The 17,222-nt window shown below is 37.7% G+C and overlaps 2 protein-coding genes across 8 annotated transcripts in view; both read left to right on the top strand.

The window, feature by feature from the left end:
- Rttn (rotatin) overlaps positions 1-10,516 on the top strand; it is a 129,837-nt gene extending 119,321 nt beyond the window's left edge. For 3 of the 7 annotated variants that reach the window (XM_050120292.1, XM_050120296.1, XM_050120297.1), the window contains 3 exons: positions 6,865-6,968; positions 8,033-8,102; positions 9,064-10,515. In XM_050120292.1, coding sequence (XP_049976249.1) covers positions 6,865-6,968; positions 8,033-8,102; positions 9,064-9,149 — 260 coding nt within the window. In that variant the 3' untranslated portion in view covers positions 9,150-10,515. Of the gene's footprint in view, positions 1-6,864; positions 6,969-8,032; positions 8,103-9,063 lie in introns of all 7 variants that reach the window. The other 4 variants (XM_050120291.1, XM_050120294.1, XM_050120295.1 and 1 more) reach the window with 2 other exon arrangements.
- On the top strand, positions 5,086-6,850 carry LOC126487501 (high mobility group protein B1-like). The gene has a single exon (XM_050120299.1). The coding sequence runs from the start codon at positions 5,160-5,162 to the stop codon at positions 5,805-5,807; it is 648 nt and encodes a 215-aa protein (XP_049976256.1). The 5' UTR covers positions 5,086-5,159; the 3' UTR covers positions 5,808-6,850.
- Positions 10,517-17,222: the final 6,706 nt, after the last annotated feature.

The raw sequence follows: 17,222 nt of genomic DNA, 5'->3' as shown, positions 1-17,222 counted from the left end.
AAAGTTAAGTGATATAGCAAATACCCTGAGGCAATCTAATATGTTTTAATAAATCCTAAATGAAGACCGAAAGAGAATGGGGGGGGGGTAAATAGGAGTAATGCTTATTTCTTTTTTGAGCAGGGGAAGAAAGGGTCTATTTCAATCTTGTAGCCATGAAGAAAAGCCAAGGCTACATGGTAGTGTCGCAGAGAGCAGTGAGTCAGACCAATGCCTTGTGGCAGTGAACATTTGCAAGATAAGATGTATGGCCTAAAGGGCCTACTGTGTGACTCAGCAGGCCAAGATAAGATGTATGGCCTAAAGGGCCTACTGTGTGACTCAGCAGGCCACACTAGCTTCCATGGCTACATTTTCCATTTTCTTTCTCTCTCCTTCCTTCTTTTTTTCCTTCCTTCCTTCCTTCCTTCCTTCCTTCCTTCCTTCCTTCCTTCCTTCCTTCCTTCCTTTCTTTCTTTCTTTCTTTCTTTCTTTCTGTTTGTTGGTTGTGATTCTGGTCTTGGTTTGTCTCTTGGTTTTGTTTGGATTTTGATTTTTCTTAAATTTGGTTTTGATTTGGGTGGAGGGCAGGTGCAAGTGCAGAAGGCAGATGCAAGGAGATGAGGCGATAAGTTGGATCGGAATGCATGATGTGAAATCCGAAAAGAATCAATAAAAGTTATAATTTAAAAACAAGAGAGAAAAGCTAAGGCAGGGATACTAGGCATGAACTTGCAGCAAAGCCACAGAGGAATTCTACTTACCTGCTTGCTCCCTACTTCTGCTCAGCTAGCTTTCTCATACAACCCGTGCCGTGTGCCCAGAGTAGCTCTGTCTGCAGTGGGGTAGGCCAACCTCCATCAATTAGTAATTAAGAAAAGTGCCTTTCCCCTTCTCACCCTTACCTCCCACCCCCCATGAAAGACCACTGGCTAATCTGACAGAGGCAGTTCCTCAATTGAGGTTCCTTCTTCCCACGTCTTGAATTGACAACCAAAAATAGCCATCATTAACAGAGAAACTACAAACTATATAGTATATATATACTGAATTTCATCTGTAGTTTCTGTGGCGCAACCCTATGTTTTTCTGCTTTATTTCTTTTTCTATTTTGTTTTTTGGGAATTTTATACGATATATTTTGATCATACTTTCCCACTCATACTCCTCCCAGATCACCTCTCCTGTCCTCCCCACACGTTTGCCAACCCCTCTTAAGCCCTCAAATCTTGTCTGTGCTGTTCATATGGTCTCAGATGTATGGTCTTCACTAGAGTGTGGTTCCTTTGCTATTTGTCTCCTCTCTATCTCCTTGACGTGCCTTATAGTTATAGTTAAGACTTTCAGTGGTATGTTGAACATGATGGAATAGAGTGGAAATTCCTGCCTTGTTCAGTGGGATTATAGTGGGAATGTTTTGAGTTTTGCTCCATTTAGGATGATGCGTTTACACACCACCCACCAGGAACTGCACTCTCTCAGAGCAGCTTCAGTGGCGGGAGCTTCTTGACTAGGGTAGAACTCTATGCCCATCTCTGTCCAGGCTAGGGTGCAGTCTGGTTTGTGCTTATCTTTTACATGCTGTGGCAACTGTTATGAGTTTATATGACCATGTTCCCTGGTGTGTCTGGAAAATGGTTTCCTTATAGTCAGTCATTTATCACCTCTAACTTTCATGAACTTTTCACCCCTTTTTCCTCAATGATCCTTGAGCCTTGGGAAATGTGATATAGTAAAGATGTTCTATTTAGGACTGAGTATTCCACAGTCTTATTTTCTGTATCTTGATGCTTATTGGTTGTCTGTTTATCATCATCTACTGCAATGGAAACTTCTCTGATAAGGGTTGAGAAATCCATTACTATATGATGCAATGAGAACTTGTTAGAAGTTGATTTAATACTATATTCATTGAGCACAGTGGTTTTCAACCTGTAGATGTGACCCCCTTTAGGGGTCACATCTCAGATATTCTCTATATCAGATATTTACAATTCATACAGTAGCGAAATTAGTTATGATGTAGCACTGAAATAATTTTATGCTTGGGGGTCACCACAACATGAAGAATTTATTAAAAGGTCATGGCATTAGGAAGGTTGCGAACCACTGATTTAGCAGAATAATAGTGGTAGGTTCTCTCCTAGGTATGACCTATCTAGCAACAGGTTCTTGCCAGCAACATATCCCAATATAATAAAGCAATATAGAGTAACCCCACAGCCACATCAAGAAGAAGCTTCTCTGATATGCACTGAATGAGGCATGAATCATTTATCCAGTCTGTGACTAATTGATGATCACAAAATACTCCCATTGATTTCATTTCTTAAGCTTTTATATCCACAGTTAATTTGTAATTGTCATTCAGTCATGAGTTGATGAATGGAATTATATTCTAAACTCTGCCCAGTAAATTTTAACCTGATAGTAGTATGCTGAAAGTGCTTCATGTCCCGTGTAGGATATGTTCATTTAACTGACGTGTCTTTCAGCTTTCTCACTAAGCCAGCCTTGGTTAAATCATTTCTTGAATTCTTAGTATTTATGTCTAACTCTTGTTGATTCAGTTGTAAATCTTTAGTCACTTAAGGTATTTGAAACTAGGTTTATAATCAGTTTCCTAGTATCTGTTTCCTGTTATCTGTTCTTGTATTTTAATTAGAATTCATACCAACTTCTTGAACTTAAATTTTTATGTGCTTTTTTTGTATCCATGTTATATTTCATGATAAAATATTGTCTTTAAATTTTTTTATTCACTTGCTTTAACAATGGGTTAATACATTAATTAGCCTGTAAATGTGGCTTATTAAAAATTATAAGTTAAAATTACTTGTTAAAGAAGTTATGATATAAACTTTGTTAAATCATAAATCTGAATGTTTGGAATATAAAATTACTTGATAATTTTCAGTTGGAACAAAATGAAATTACACTCATATTTTATGTAGCCACCCACAATCCATATGCCAAATTACATTTCATAGCTATTTATATAGACTAATTTTGGATAGGCGATTTTATAGGAAAGCCATGGGGAGCTGGGTAATGCACATGAGGTATTCAGGCAGGAGAGGGCTGTGTGGGCAGAAAATGACTGCATTTCACTTGCTACCACCTTGTCATTCTAGCACACAAATTAGTTTTTACTTTATGGGACTTTTTTTGTCCTTTTTCTTACTTATAAAAAAATTGAACTCCTTGCAATAAAGTCACTTGTATTAATTTTCTGTTGCTATGATAAAATATACTGACAAAAACCAAGTTAGGGAAGGAAGGGCTTGTTTTGGCTTACAGTTCCAGAGTGATAAACTCCGTAATGGTAGGGATGGCATGGCTGCAGAAGGGAAAGAGCCCTTCAGTCATAGTAGAGAAGGGATAACAATAGAAGGGATAGGCGTCATTGTGGTAAGGAAGGCAAGGCTGCAGAAGGGATAGACTCCATCATGGTACAGAAGGCATGGCTGCAGAAGGGATAGTTAGACTCCATCATGGTACAGAAGGCATGGCTGCAGAAAGGATAGACTCCATCATGGTAGTGAAGGCAAGGCTGCAGAAGGGACAGACTCCATCATGGTAGTGAAGGCATGGCTGCAGAAGGGACAGACTCCATCATGGTAGTGAAGGCATGGCTGCAGAAGGGATAGTTAGACTCCATCATGGTAGGAAAGGAATAACAGCAGAGGAATAGAATCCATCATGGTAGGGAAGGTGTGGCAACAGGACTGTGATGCCCTCCTGACAGTCAGGAAATATAATTGTCATGTTTATCCCCACATAGGAAGCAGAGACAGGAAGTAGGGCTATACAGCCTCACAGCCTACCTTCATTAACATATTTCCTCTAGTTCTGAAGACTACCTCCTAAAATTTCCACAACCTTCCCTAGCAGTAACATCAACTGGGGACCCAGTGCTCAAAAATATGAGTCTGTGGGCCACATTTTTTATTCAAGTCACAACATGATTTAAACAAAATGTTAAGTTGTTGAATTTTCATCCAGGTAGTATTTATTGAGCCCCTATAACATAATGGCACTGTGATTTGAATACATATCATTAAAGAGACAACCCCCTTAAGACAGTAAGACAGTTCAGGTTTTTATTGCGGGTGTGTGTTGGGGGGAGGGCTGCAGAAGCGTCTCTGTAAGGATTAAAACCTACCAGCTTGCAAGCTGAGGTAAGTAAAGGGAGAAGGGGGAGGAGGGGAAAGAAGTAGACAAGATTCCTTTTGGGGCCTGAGAGTGCCCTTGCTTTTAGTAAACAAAGAATGGTGAGTAATGAGTGAAACAGTATCATGTTGTCAATAAACATCTCCTACGGCTAGCCATTATCCAGGGTCTGGTGGGTATTTAGACTTTAGTTCTGGAATGCTAATTAACTGTGATTTCAGCAAATTGTCACCAAGATGGAAGAACTTTTTTAAAGGGCGTGGCCATGGCTACTGACATATTTCTCTAGGCAGATAGAGAAGAGGTTGCGGCAGTCCTTGTACTGGTCAACATCCTCATCTGGGAGACCTGGGGCCAGTTTCTGCTATCAGAAAATTTGGAAGAAAATGCTTGAGCAAGAAATCTTTCCTCAGTAGTCTCCAAGCCTGCTGATATGTTCTAGCAATCTTATGCTCTCTCTTCAAGAAATATGACCCTAAAATCATTTAAGAGATGGCCATCAAGACAATCTAACTGCTTCCAGTTACTGTTGGAAGCATAGATGGGTTTAGAGTATTCATTCTTGTTGACCTTGAGACATTTGAGGGTAGTCATTGGATCCAGGTAGATGGAGTTAGAGTATTGTAGAACCATATGAGTGTGGGTCAGCTTAACTGAGAGTAGATAAAATCAAGACCGCAGTTGCATACACAATATCCAGTCGTTGATAATGTCACCACTAAGGATGCAATATATTTAACTCATTTCTATGGTGAAGATCCAGAGGTCCAGTTTTATAACCGTTGGCCAATGGGATGGTGGTGTTTGGTGTAGTCTTAGTTTGATTTTGTGGATTTTCTAAAGGAGAAACTAGCAAGGTTATCAAACATATATAAATGGTGGGATCTTCCTGGTAAAGAAAAGCATGTGAGGCAGTACATTGAGCTCCATAGAGACAGCGCCGGGGCAAGCGAGAGCCGGACGGGCACTGGGCGACTCTGTGCCTCGCGGACGAAAATCAACTAAACATGGGCAAAGGAGATCCTAAGAAGCCGAGAGGCAAAATGTCCTCGTATGCATTCTTTGTGCAAACCTGCCGGGAGGAACACAAGAAGTATCACCTTGATGCTTCTGTCAACTTCTCAGAGTTCTCCAAGAAGTGCTCAGAAAGGTGGAAGACCATGTCTGCTAAAGAAAAGGGGAAATTTGAAGACATGGCCAATGTTGACAAGGCTCGTTATGAAAGAGAAATGAAAACCTACATCCCCCCCAAAGGGGAGACCAAAAAGAAGTTCAAGGACCCCAATGCACCCAAGAGGCCTCCTTCGGCCTTCTTCTTGTTCTGTTCTGAGTATCGCCCCAAAATCAAAGGAGAACACCCTGGCTTATCCATTGGTGATGTTGCAAAGAAACTGGGAGAGATGTGGAACAACACTGCTGCAGATGACAAGCAGCCCTACGAAAAGAAGGCTGCCAAGCTGAAGGAGAAGTATGAAAAGGATATTGCTGCTTACAGAGCTAAAGGAAAACCCGATGCAGCAAAAAAGGGGGTGGTCAAGGTGGAAAAGAGCAAGGAAAAGAAGGAAGAGGAAGATGATGAGGAAGACGAAGAGGATGAAGAGGAGGAGGAAGAAGAGGAAGATGAAGATGAGGAAGAAGATGATGATGATGAATAAGTTGGTTCTAGCGCAGTTTTTTTTCTTGTCTATAAAGCATTTAACCCCCCTGTACACAACTCACTCCTTTTAAAGAAAAAAAATTGAAATGTTAAAAAAAAAAAAGCATGTGAGTCCTTCAGGTTGATTACACTTGGAGTTTCTGCGATGGCCTCACCCGCTGTGTCAGTAGCCCAGATGTCAAGCCTGAGCCATTGTTTATATCATTATCAGTGGTTTAACTTTCGTTATACGTTTCCACTGGATGTTTAAGACCATGAAGGGGGCCAAAATTAATCACTCTTTTTACTTTTGAGGCTAGTTGAGGGTCTGGTTCTCAGGGGCCAATCTTTAGATCTGCTGGGTGGTTAACATGTAAATAGTTTGCTAACACAAGTGCTTCACCTTAAAAAATAGAATGTTTTAAAAATTATACAACTTAGAAAACATAATATGAAATTTAATGATATATGAAAATAATAAAAGTAAGTTTAAATATTGTTTGAAACCTCCTAACAATTGCCTTTGAAGTAAATGCCTCTGAATCTTCACTTAAAATGATCAGGCTAGCATACATAATCAACAAGTCTTTATTCTCCTCTCTGGTAGCTTTTTAAAAATGAACATTTTTTGTATATTGAAATGCTATCAAATCAAATTTTCTAATGCTATAAAATATTTATATAGTGGTGATTATGCTTTTATGACAGATCATCCATTTTTATGACAGATCATCCATATTTGTACATGTGAAAATGGGAGCTATAGCAGAATAACTTAATATAATTCATAATACACTTAGTTTTGCATTATTGTCCTTCAATGAATAAGCTTTTGTTGAACTTGGACCAGAAAATTTAGAGAGCACTGATATCCAGATCATCTGTACCTGTTGTGAAAAGTTTGTTCCAAGATACCCCTTCATATGCCTCAAGTTGTAAAAGATGTCATTTGAGGGTAGGACCTTGTATTTTTATTCTAACAGGACAATTACTCTGTGTATTGTTGTGGGCTGGTTCTAGATTAAGAATACAGGGAAGTATGTGGAACTGAACTTTTATAATGTGCTTATTTGTAGAAAAAATCATTACTCTTCTGGCTACCTGTTTAGAAAGTGAGAATCAAAATGCCCAGAGGATTGGAGCAGCTTCACTTTGGGCTCTAATTTACAATTATCAGAAGGTTAGTTTTTAAAATAATTGTTTGAAATGGAGGGAGGGGAGTTGATGCAGTTAAATAATTAGGGCTCTTAGGATGCATTCAAGAGTATCAGACGGGTGGATACCAGCTAATGGTAAAAAAAAGTTTCAAACCCAGGTTCCCTTTGTTCATTCATACGATTAATAATCTATCAATTAATATTTTCATTTAATTGTTTCACTAGGGCTCGATTCAGAAGGGTAGTTCTATTTAAGTGAATTTCCCTTTTGATTTCAATTAAATTGTAAATTTGTTGTAATTTTAGTAAAAAAATAAAGTCTTTGTACAGATGTGCCCAGGATAAATGCATCTTGATGGAAGACTTAATAATAGTTTTATCCATGCATGTAATTTGCCTTTCTCGTGTATATACCATCACTTAATTTTACAGTGATCTCAGTCTCTGTAAGATCAAAGTACAAGTGCTGCCCAGAGAGAATTATAGCAACAGGGTACTGCAACCTCTCTTTCTCTGCCAGCTGGTCTTCTTTTGTTGTAAACATTTCATTCATAAGTGAAATACACAAGAATATCTAATGGTTACCCAGCAGCCAGATGACAGTGTTAGGGCGCACAGACAGCCACTCGTGCCCGTGTGACTTCTCTTCATCCTGGACCAAGGGGTTGCTTCCTTCTCACATGGGCTAAGCACAGGTTTGGACATCTTGAAGTCCCTCAGTAAATATTTATATACTGAGAACTTGTAGTGTTTGAAGTACTTAATCTGAAATTTGATAATTGAAGTAATGAGAATTTCCCTAAGGTTGATTACTCAAAAGTAATAATAAACTGAGATTACGGGAGAAAGAGTAGGAATGAAGGGAAAGATCCCAAACTATGGAAAAGAGTCTAGGTTAGCTTAGACATGAATGGAGTACAGTGGGCTTGACACAATAGGCTGAACTGGTATCTAACTGTCTATATTTCTGTATCTTAACTCTATGCTGTTTAACACCGTAGTTAGCAATAGGCAATTAGTCCTGTATTATCCTTATCCTCAGTATTTGGGAATAATGCTAACTAATAGATTGTCTTTTCTTTTCCAGGCAAAAGCAACTTTGAAAAATCCATCAATAAAAAGAAGAGTAGATGAAGCATATTCCATAGCAAAGAGAAGTAAGTTCTAAGAGATTACAGTTAAATTTGATAAATACTAAATGAAATTTCTGGTTACTGGAATATTTGAATAGGACACTGCAAATGATAGTTTTGTGCATTGCTTTGATAGATGTTGAGAACTATTATAAAGTACTATCAGAGGGGCTCATATTTAGCCCATGCTTTTCATGGTAATGATTTTTTTGACATAATAAAATGTTCTGATAGGTGAGTATTTGAAATAGAAAAGTTTCTTAAAATGCGCCTTTGATCTTTCTCCAAGTCAGTTTTTTTTTTTTTTTCTCCAGCTGCTGCTACTCCACATATAGAGTGTTCTTGGGTGATAAGAATTGGGCCTAATTAGAATTAACCTTGAAAAAAAACCTTTGATTTAACATCAGGAAACTGAAGTCTTCCAGGCATATGTTCAACAGCCCCTGTAACCACATTTCCCTGTGATCTGCAGTCATGATTTCAGAGCATATTAGTCATTTGAAGTGAGCCAGTTTTCAATGGGCATTATTCTCCAAACATTTCTATCTAAAGATAGCAAAGTATGTCTTTCCTGTACTGTAGTAGATCTCTTGGTTTTTAATGTTTGTCTCTGAAGAGAAATGTCTTTGATTTGTTTCTAGTTGTGATCTTGCATTTCAGGATGAAGTGAGGAATTGGGCTATGTTAATGTTTGTGGTTTTAGAGGGATAGTATGTAAGAAACAGTATGGTGTTTATTCTGGATTATAGCTCATTTATGTATGGAGATACTTTCTTAAATATGCTTTAGATAAGCTATTGATAAGAAATGAATGGAAATGTTAAACATTAATTTTATAAATGTAAAATAATTTTATAATTCTAGTCTATCAAGAGCATAAATATCTTGCTAATCTTTTTCATAGCTTCATGTAGGAGTGTCCACCCCTATGTGGGGCATTAAGTTTAATATACTGGTATTTATAACTCTTATTTTCCTATATCAGCTCTCTCCAATTCAGAAGAAAACCCTCTAGATGCCTACTATTTGAAATGCCTTGAAAATCTTGTACAACTGCTTAACTATTCCTGAGCCATGAGCTGGTCTACTCCAGAGCTGACTGCCATCCACAGGAGATCTGGATCAGAGGCCAACTTTGTGTAGCAGCTGCTCCCTGACTGATGCTGACTCTGCAGTATCAGTATCTGCCTTCCCTATGAGACATCACCGGCCATATGAAGGGAGTGGAACTGGTGACCCTCCACGCTGTTCGTTCCTGGCAACCTTCCAAAAGTGAAGACTTGCTGACTCAAGATGCTGCAGACATAGAGTTCTGGCATTATAAACATTTTTATACTTTTCTATGTAACATGTTTTGTAAAAATCCTATTTAATAGTTATTTAATAAAATAATATTTAGAAACAAAAACTGGCTAGTCTTACTTAAACATTTTTAAGAATATATTATATTCTTTGAGAACTTCATGTATGCAATGTAGTTTGATAGTTATTTGTTTCCCACTTCTACAGTTCTGACCAGAACACCTTCCCACACCATGCCTCCAATTCTAACATTATATCTTTCCTTCCTTCCTTCCTTCCTTCCTTCCTTCCTTCCTTCCTTCCTTCCTTCCTTCCTTCCTTCTTTTCTTCCAATAAAGTCTAATTGTTACCAGCATAAGTACATAAATGTGAATTAGGAGCATAGTCAACCTATCAAAGGCTGTACCTCTAAATAAAGTTGATTCTACCTGCCGTAAAGCCATCAACTGTTAACAGAATAGTTCCTTAGCTAGTGATGCGAGATTCTGTGCCCCCCGCATCTATTCTTGACTATTGACTGGATTGATCTTGTGCAGGTAGCCACGGCTGCCATGAGTACAGTGTCCCTGTCATATCCAGAAGACACTGTTTTGCCCCAGTCTTTCGTAACCTATGACTCTTAACATTTTTCTACCCCCTCTTCCAAGATGTTCTCCAGGGCTTGTGACATGTCCCATCTGTGCCTCAGTCAGCATTCCACTGACACTTCATCTCTGCACTTTGGTCTTCTGTTTTATATCTATTTTCCATAATACCCTCACAATAATGTTTCTCTGGTAAGGTCTGAGAGCTGTGCTATTCTATTGGTGTAGAAATACCTATTTAAAGGCATCATCAGACTATCTCTATTTAGGAGAATAATAGTAATAGGTTCTTCTCCCAGCTTGGGACCAAGCATTCAAATATATGGTCCCCTGGGGTCCATTCTCATTCAGACGACCACACGGGTAAGTAAATACAGATTCAAAAGTGATGATTTGTTCACTTTTGATGAATGGGTAAGAATGGAGCCTCAGATACCTGCTAGTACCCCTAAATTTTGGTTTTGTTTCTTAATCCTCAAGCTATACTGCAACTGTATTTCTATCACTCCTTCAATTAAAAAAGGATTTGTGTTTGAATCTTGTGAATAACCATTACTTTTTTTGAGAAATAAAGTTGCTCTCCAAGAAAATAATCATTTTCTTTATGATTCATTAATTGACTTCTTTTTCACACATCTTAGTATGCTGTGCCTTATTCCTTTGGAACCAGGGATAATTGTGGCTTTCCCCCTTAGGAGTCCTGTTAGTCAGACTGATAGACAGTTACTCATGTCCACAGTCCTGGGGTGGATGTTGAAGAGTCAGCAAATATTGAGAACCTTTCTTGCATGACAGTGAATATACCTGGGTATTTGGTACATTTAATTCTCTAACATCATGTGGTGAAACACTTCTTTTTTCAGTTGTCTTGTAAAAGTAGGAAATTGAAAAACATGTATTACCTTACTAGTCCCAAGGAAATCTTTAGTGTAAAGAATGTAACATTGCAATTCAATGAGTAAGGGAAATGCATGACACCGTTGCATTGTGTCTGTAAATTAAGGAAACTTAGGGCGAACTGAGACTTTATTCTTTGTAGGCTCATACTTGAGAACGGTCTTACACAACCTAAGTAGCAGATCTCGTGAGGCTGCATGAAAATCTGCAGGTGTGAAGTTCACACTGTAGAAGACTGCCAACACCCCAGGAATCCTGAGCCCTGGCAGCAGAGCACACAAGGAGCTCAACACCTACCTTTGCATTTCATTTGCTCCTTCTGCGTTGAAATATGTTTCAGAAAATAAAATCCTGCTTAATGTTTCACAGAAAGGGCATATATAATAAATTTGTTTTTAATATTGCATAAATAGGTGTTCTATTATAGACTTTTTTTTTCAGTATCATTCTTACTGTTTTCTTTCTGATGGTGGCTGTGCCTTTGGTCTTTTAGTGTTTCATGGATTGATCTGGTCAGTGATTTACACATCCTAGGGCAAACTTTGGCAATTCCCTGTGAATTCTGAAACATTGTTTCTCTCAGTTCTTTAAGTACAACATTCTTCCTTTGGTTTAACATGGAAAACATCAGGTAGTAAAATACAAATTTATTGTTGTTTTCTAATCATCTTCATAAAGATTGATTGTAGAAGCTCATGTCTTTACAGAGAAATGATAATTAGAGAAAGTCACAACGGAGTAAGCTGCAGTGATCAGTGGATAGTGGAGAATACATTTCTCCAGTTAATACATTTTCAGCACAACTCCTCCACTTAATGCTCATGAATCAGCATGAAGGAAGTGACTGGACGATTTTAAGGACAGAGGATGAATACAATTACTGCAAGATCATAAAAGGACATGAAGTGGGGGGAAAAGGTATAGATCTAGAGGAAATTATAAGAGGAGTAAAAGGTGAACATTATCAAGATGCATTCATAAACTTCTCTAAAATTAAAAAATATGCCAAATGAATAAAGAAATGGAAATAAATTATGTAATATGAACAATAATGAGAAAAATGACTAAAACCAAAATAAAAATTGTCATGTAGAAAAAATTGACTTTAGTATTAAAAATTACAGAGATGAAAGTACTGTAATGATAAAAGATTTAATTCACCAAGAAGATGTAATATTCAAAATTTATGCATTTCTATAATTTTGAAGTAGGTGAAGCTAAATTTGTTCTAGAGTTTCTACAATAAATTGCTAAACCTGCTATCATGATAGATTTATTCTTGTGTTCTATTTGTTTGCTTGTTTGTTTTTCCCCTTTACCTAAAATAGATTCTTTTCTCATACAGTATATTCTGGTTATTGTTTCACCTCCCTCTACTCTCAGTTTTTGAGGTAAGTCTCCCAATGTAATCCAATATGGCCTTGAACTTGGGGCACTCCTCTCTTCGCCTCCCAAACAAAGCTTGAGGAAGGAATAAAATATTTATTACTAATAGATCATGGTGGAAAAGACATAAAAAGAATGTGGAAAACCTGAACACCACAACTGATAACCTTGAACTACAAAATTTAGCAAAGATTTGCTACCAAAGTTTAAGGAAAATAGGCTTTTCTGTGATCCATGTCTACTTGATCCTGAACAAGTTTGTGTATTACAAGAATTCTTTTCATTTTGTAATTCAGTTAAAACTAATAAAAAAGATAAAGTAGTTAATATATTTGAAAACTGACAAACTTCTAAATAACCCCAAAGTTAAAGCAGAAACCACAATGGAAATTACTGAATGATGATGAAACAGTGAACCCACAAGACCTGTGAGATAGAGCAGAGGTGAAAGTTCTCACATTTATCTTCCAGAAAATTTTTGTTTTTAAATCTTTATAATACGATGGCCTCCAAATTAGTGACTAAAATGTCTGTTATACAAATTTTTAAAAATGTCTGGGTCTTAAATTCCAAACAGTACATATTCATAATACTTTTGTTCAAAAATTAGGTTGCTATAGATGTATGAGTTTATTTCTGGGACCTCTGTTGTATTATATTCTACACTAGTCAGTCATACAGGTCAGTCAGTGATGGCACACACCTTTAATCCTAGTAGTCACAATAGTTAGCTATAGAAGCTGGGCAGTGGTGGTGCATGCCTTTAATCCCAGAACTGGAGAGGAATATAGTAAGGTGGGATGAGACAGGAGCTTGCTCTCTTTCTGTCTGAAGATTTCATAGAAGTAAGAACTCTCTACTGGGTTGGCTACTTTGTTTTTTCTGATCATCAGGTTGAACCTCAATATCTGTCTCTCAGTTTTTATTATTCGTCCTATACTTCCCACTTTCTCTTCTGCATAAAGAAAGAAACATCATTTAGAGTTTAGTGTTCCAAAGTCATTCACTGTAAAATGTCCAGTTGGGAGTCTTGTCTCATTACCATTCACTATGAGAATCTTCTTTAGTGAGAGCAGACCAATGCATTTAGGGTATAAAATTGGTATGGGTATAGCAAAGTATCATTTGGAATCATTCTACGCTATGTTCTTTAGCAGAACAGTAGTAGTAGGTTTTCCTCTTGGGTCTATGATCTGTATAGTCACAGGTTCTTAAAAACTTTAGCAGTGTGAGGTATGGTTTCCATCTCTCGGAATGGACCTTAAATCCGATTTTTAAAGTAGTGATTGATTAATCCTATAACCTTTATACCACTACTGTGCGATTATATCTTGTAGTCTCTATAGGTCATAGGATTTGTAGCTGGGTCATATTTATGATTACTTTTCTTGTAGTATGCAAAGATCCTTCTAGCACCATGAGCACTAGTCAGTATGGGTAAAGCGTCAACTTGGCACCAGTTCAATCCCTTTATGTTTGATCATATGAATAAGTTAATGTCTTCAGCAATAAGGCCTTACTGTCACATAAAGCAACTAATAGCCTTGGCAATATTATGTGATATTTAGGGAAGTTTATGAAAACCCCTTGGTCAATGACTAAATAAAATGTAACCGATTCCTGGCATTGTTGTGATTACTTGGGGCATTGTCTTCCCTATTATATGGTGACTCCATTTAAATTCCTTTCATGAATTTATATTTTAGGAACTTCTACAGTAATAGGTTTCCATATGGCTTTTCAAAAGGCCTTTCGTGCTAGTTGTCCCTGACCATATTCCCTCCTTTACCATGCCCTCACATCCTCCACCATTTAGTTCTTCTAAAGACACTATATTTTATTTTCTCTTCCAATTAGATAACAACAGAGGTCCTCTGTTCCGAGGTTGGGGGACCAGAGAGCAACTTCCAAAGATGGCAAAATAGAATTAATGAAATCATCTTCATAACATTGATTCTGCTAGTTCATGAGCATGGAAGACCTGCCCGTTTTAGAGATGGATGTAGAGACTAGGATTGTAGGCACTGGTGTGCAATTCTAGCATGAATGAGGTATTTACATGAGAGATGCTATATGAACCACAAATACCATGAGAACATACTCCTATCTCAGAGAATCTAAAAAATAGATATCATAATCAAAGATTTCCCCCAAGATCTAATATTGGGGTTTAGTTTTACTTTGGGAACACTTTATTTCCTCTTACATTTCCATTTAGGATAATGAATCTATCCTACTCCTATAGTAGAATGTGCTATAACTATCCAATCATTGTGTTTTAGAAACATAAGACTTGTTTGATTTTATAGCTTCATAACTTGGGAAAAATATGCGTGGGAGTGGACCATCTCCTGAGTCTCACCCACATGTGATGAGACTGTTGACTCTAGTCTTTTAAGTTGGTACTGTAACCAGTGTTCTGTGGCTATTGAAATGAAATGGATACATTTTATATTGTAAAATGGCATGAATTTGGGGAGATCTTCGGTGGAATATTTGTATGATTCTAAAATCCATATGTTGTAATTTAGTATGCAAAAGATGCACATAAAAATGATTAAATCATATGGGGAAGGACATGCACAAACACAGTTGGTTTCCAGACAGCATGCTAAGGTCGTAGCAATGTGTTTGGATAGTTCAATGCATAACACGACTATTTCTACTTCATTGGAATTTTAAGAGCTAAGAAGGTAGCTTAAAAACAGTAGCGTCCTTCAGGGCCATGCTAAAACTAACTTGTCCCATGGTTGCAGTGGAGTTTGATCTGAAATTAGTATAGTAGAGTAATTGAGCATAGTAAGTTAAGACACATGGCACAGGGTTAAAGGCCTGTAATCTCAAAGAGAGCCTCAAATCTCAAAGAGGAGAAGAATGGACAAGAAAGAGGTTTTATATGAATGGATTTACTAGTTTTTGAGTTGTGTGCTTGGTGTTTCTCTATGTTAAGAGAAAGTGTACCCTTCCTTTGCACAAAACATACACAGAAATATACACATGCACACCCCAACCACCACCACTGTGTACTACACACCACAGATATGAATATATCAGAGTTTATAGGAACTATAAGGCAACACAAACAACTTCAAATTAATTGTTTAACACCCCATTCAAGTCCCATCATTATTTACACTCCAGCCCCTGGACCTTATCCTCCTCTACAGGGGCCATCCCTGCCTGCCTCACAGTAAGGCTTGTCTTAACTCAGGATTCCTTTGTCTAGCCCCATTCCATCATACAGCCCTCTTGTGAATGTCCTATAAATCAGGGTATTTATGACTAAAATTCATCCTCAAACCATTTGACAGTCAGTACCATACATTTAACCACCTGCTTGTTTGAGATAATTAAATGGGTCATTGATCTACAATGGTTGAAGATCTGTTTCCTTGTGCTCTGAGAGGATGGGAAGATAGAACAAGGTAACTTCCACTTCATACTAAGGGAGCTATATTTCCACATATGCTGGGAACAGTCACCGATTTCGTTCCCTTAGCTTGCTTTATTGTACAAAACCTTTCATATACTTGAATTCAGTGTGTGTGTGTGTGCATGTGTGTGTGTGAGAGAGAGAGAGAGAGAGAGTGTGTGTGTGTTGAGAACCACTCATTTAGCATTTTAAAATAATCAGACATATTATTCACTCTTTAGATTGTTATCTGTGAAAAGGCAATATTAATACTTACTTTTACTCTTGGGATTTTTACTGGGCCAAAACCAACTATGACAAAGCCTAGTGTTTCACTTTTACTTCCAAGCTACTATGAGCTAATTCTCAGTTCTGAGAACTTGATCTGACTTCTGAACCACAGCGAAGGCTTTAGAATTCTGCCTTAAGGTTTGATTCATGTTATTTTGAACTTCTCTTCTCACTGATCTTCAGCTCTTGTTCCTCTGTGTACTTTCCCCAGAGGTAGCATCACCTCTTTTGACTTCACTCATTACCTCTGTGAGAAGGTCATGCTTCTGCTTGCAAATTATTTCTAACCACTTCATCCTCCCCACTATCTAACTATCTCCCCCATACTCAGCTTCTCAGATCTCTTAGGTCTGAGCAGCTCTATCCCTGGGGTAATCCAGGTTTCCTCCATATTCTGGAAATCATGCTTAGAATAGCATCATCACTAGAATTTCCTTCTTTCCCTGAAGCTGCTGTTTGCTGCAGCTGACACGAGTAGTTCCTCAGCCTCAGACACTGATATCCAGCCATTACACAATACATAGAGATCACAGTCTTAGAGAGCATACAGTCTCTCCAGGAAGTTTGGAGAATGTTTTCAATTTACTTGTCCATGGGATTGTATAAGGAGTTATGGGAACTAAGTAATAACAAAGAGACATGGTTGGATTGAAAATGAGATAAAATAAGCTACCGTAAGTTTATGTGTGTTTCCTCTCCTAAAATTAGTGTACATTTGTGTCAGTGCTGGGGATATAATTCAATGCCTTGTGCATCCTAGGCAAACATCCTACCACTGAGCTGTTCTCCCAACCCCTGTTCAAATCTTAACAGACTATAATCTTACATTCTCATATTCACTGATTTTGTGAAAATTGTAGCACAACTGAGCATATAATATTAAGCTCCTGGACACTCAGTAATGGTTTCTCTCTTCCCTCACTTCCTCTTCAAAATCCTCAGATAATTAGCTCAACTTTGTCCTATATGTCACTAAAGTAAAAAGAGCCTCAGTGCCTAATTACATAATGAGATTATGATGTTTACTATATAATTAGAACACTCCAAAGGGAAAAATCAAAGATGTTCATGTCACTGTATAGTATGTGATGAACTCTTTTCTTTCAAGAGAGAAGGATGATTGTGGAAGTCACTGCAGTTCAAAGTCCAGGCCTTGCTTTTATATGATCCACCTAATGATGGCAATTGGGTAGAACAAACATGACAGCAATACTAAGCCTGGTTGCCTTAGAGAACTTTGCAGAGATACTGAACAAATTTCAGGGAATTCCA

Source organism: Alexandromys fortis, unplaced genomic scaffold, assembly GCF_014885135.2.
Source record: "Alexandromys fortis isolate MF-2015 unplaced genomic scaffold, M_Fortis_MF-2015_v1.1 scaffold_179, whole genome shotgun sequence".
Lineage (NCBI taxonomy): Eukaryota > Metazoa > Chordata > Mammalia > Rodentia > Cricetidae > Alexandromys > Alexandromys fortis.
This window is presented reverse-complemented; position numbering and strand designations above follow the sequence as displayed.

Excerpts from the sequence above, each read along its gene's own strand:
- LOC126487501 (XM_050120299.1), top strand. The coding sequence starts at position 5,160 with ATGGGCAAAGGAGATCCTAAGAAGCCGAGAGGCAAAATGTCCTCGTAT.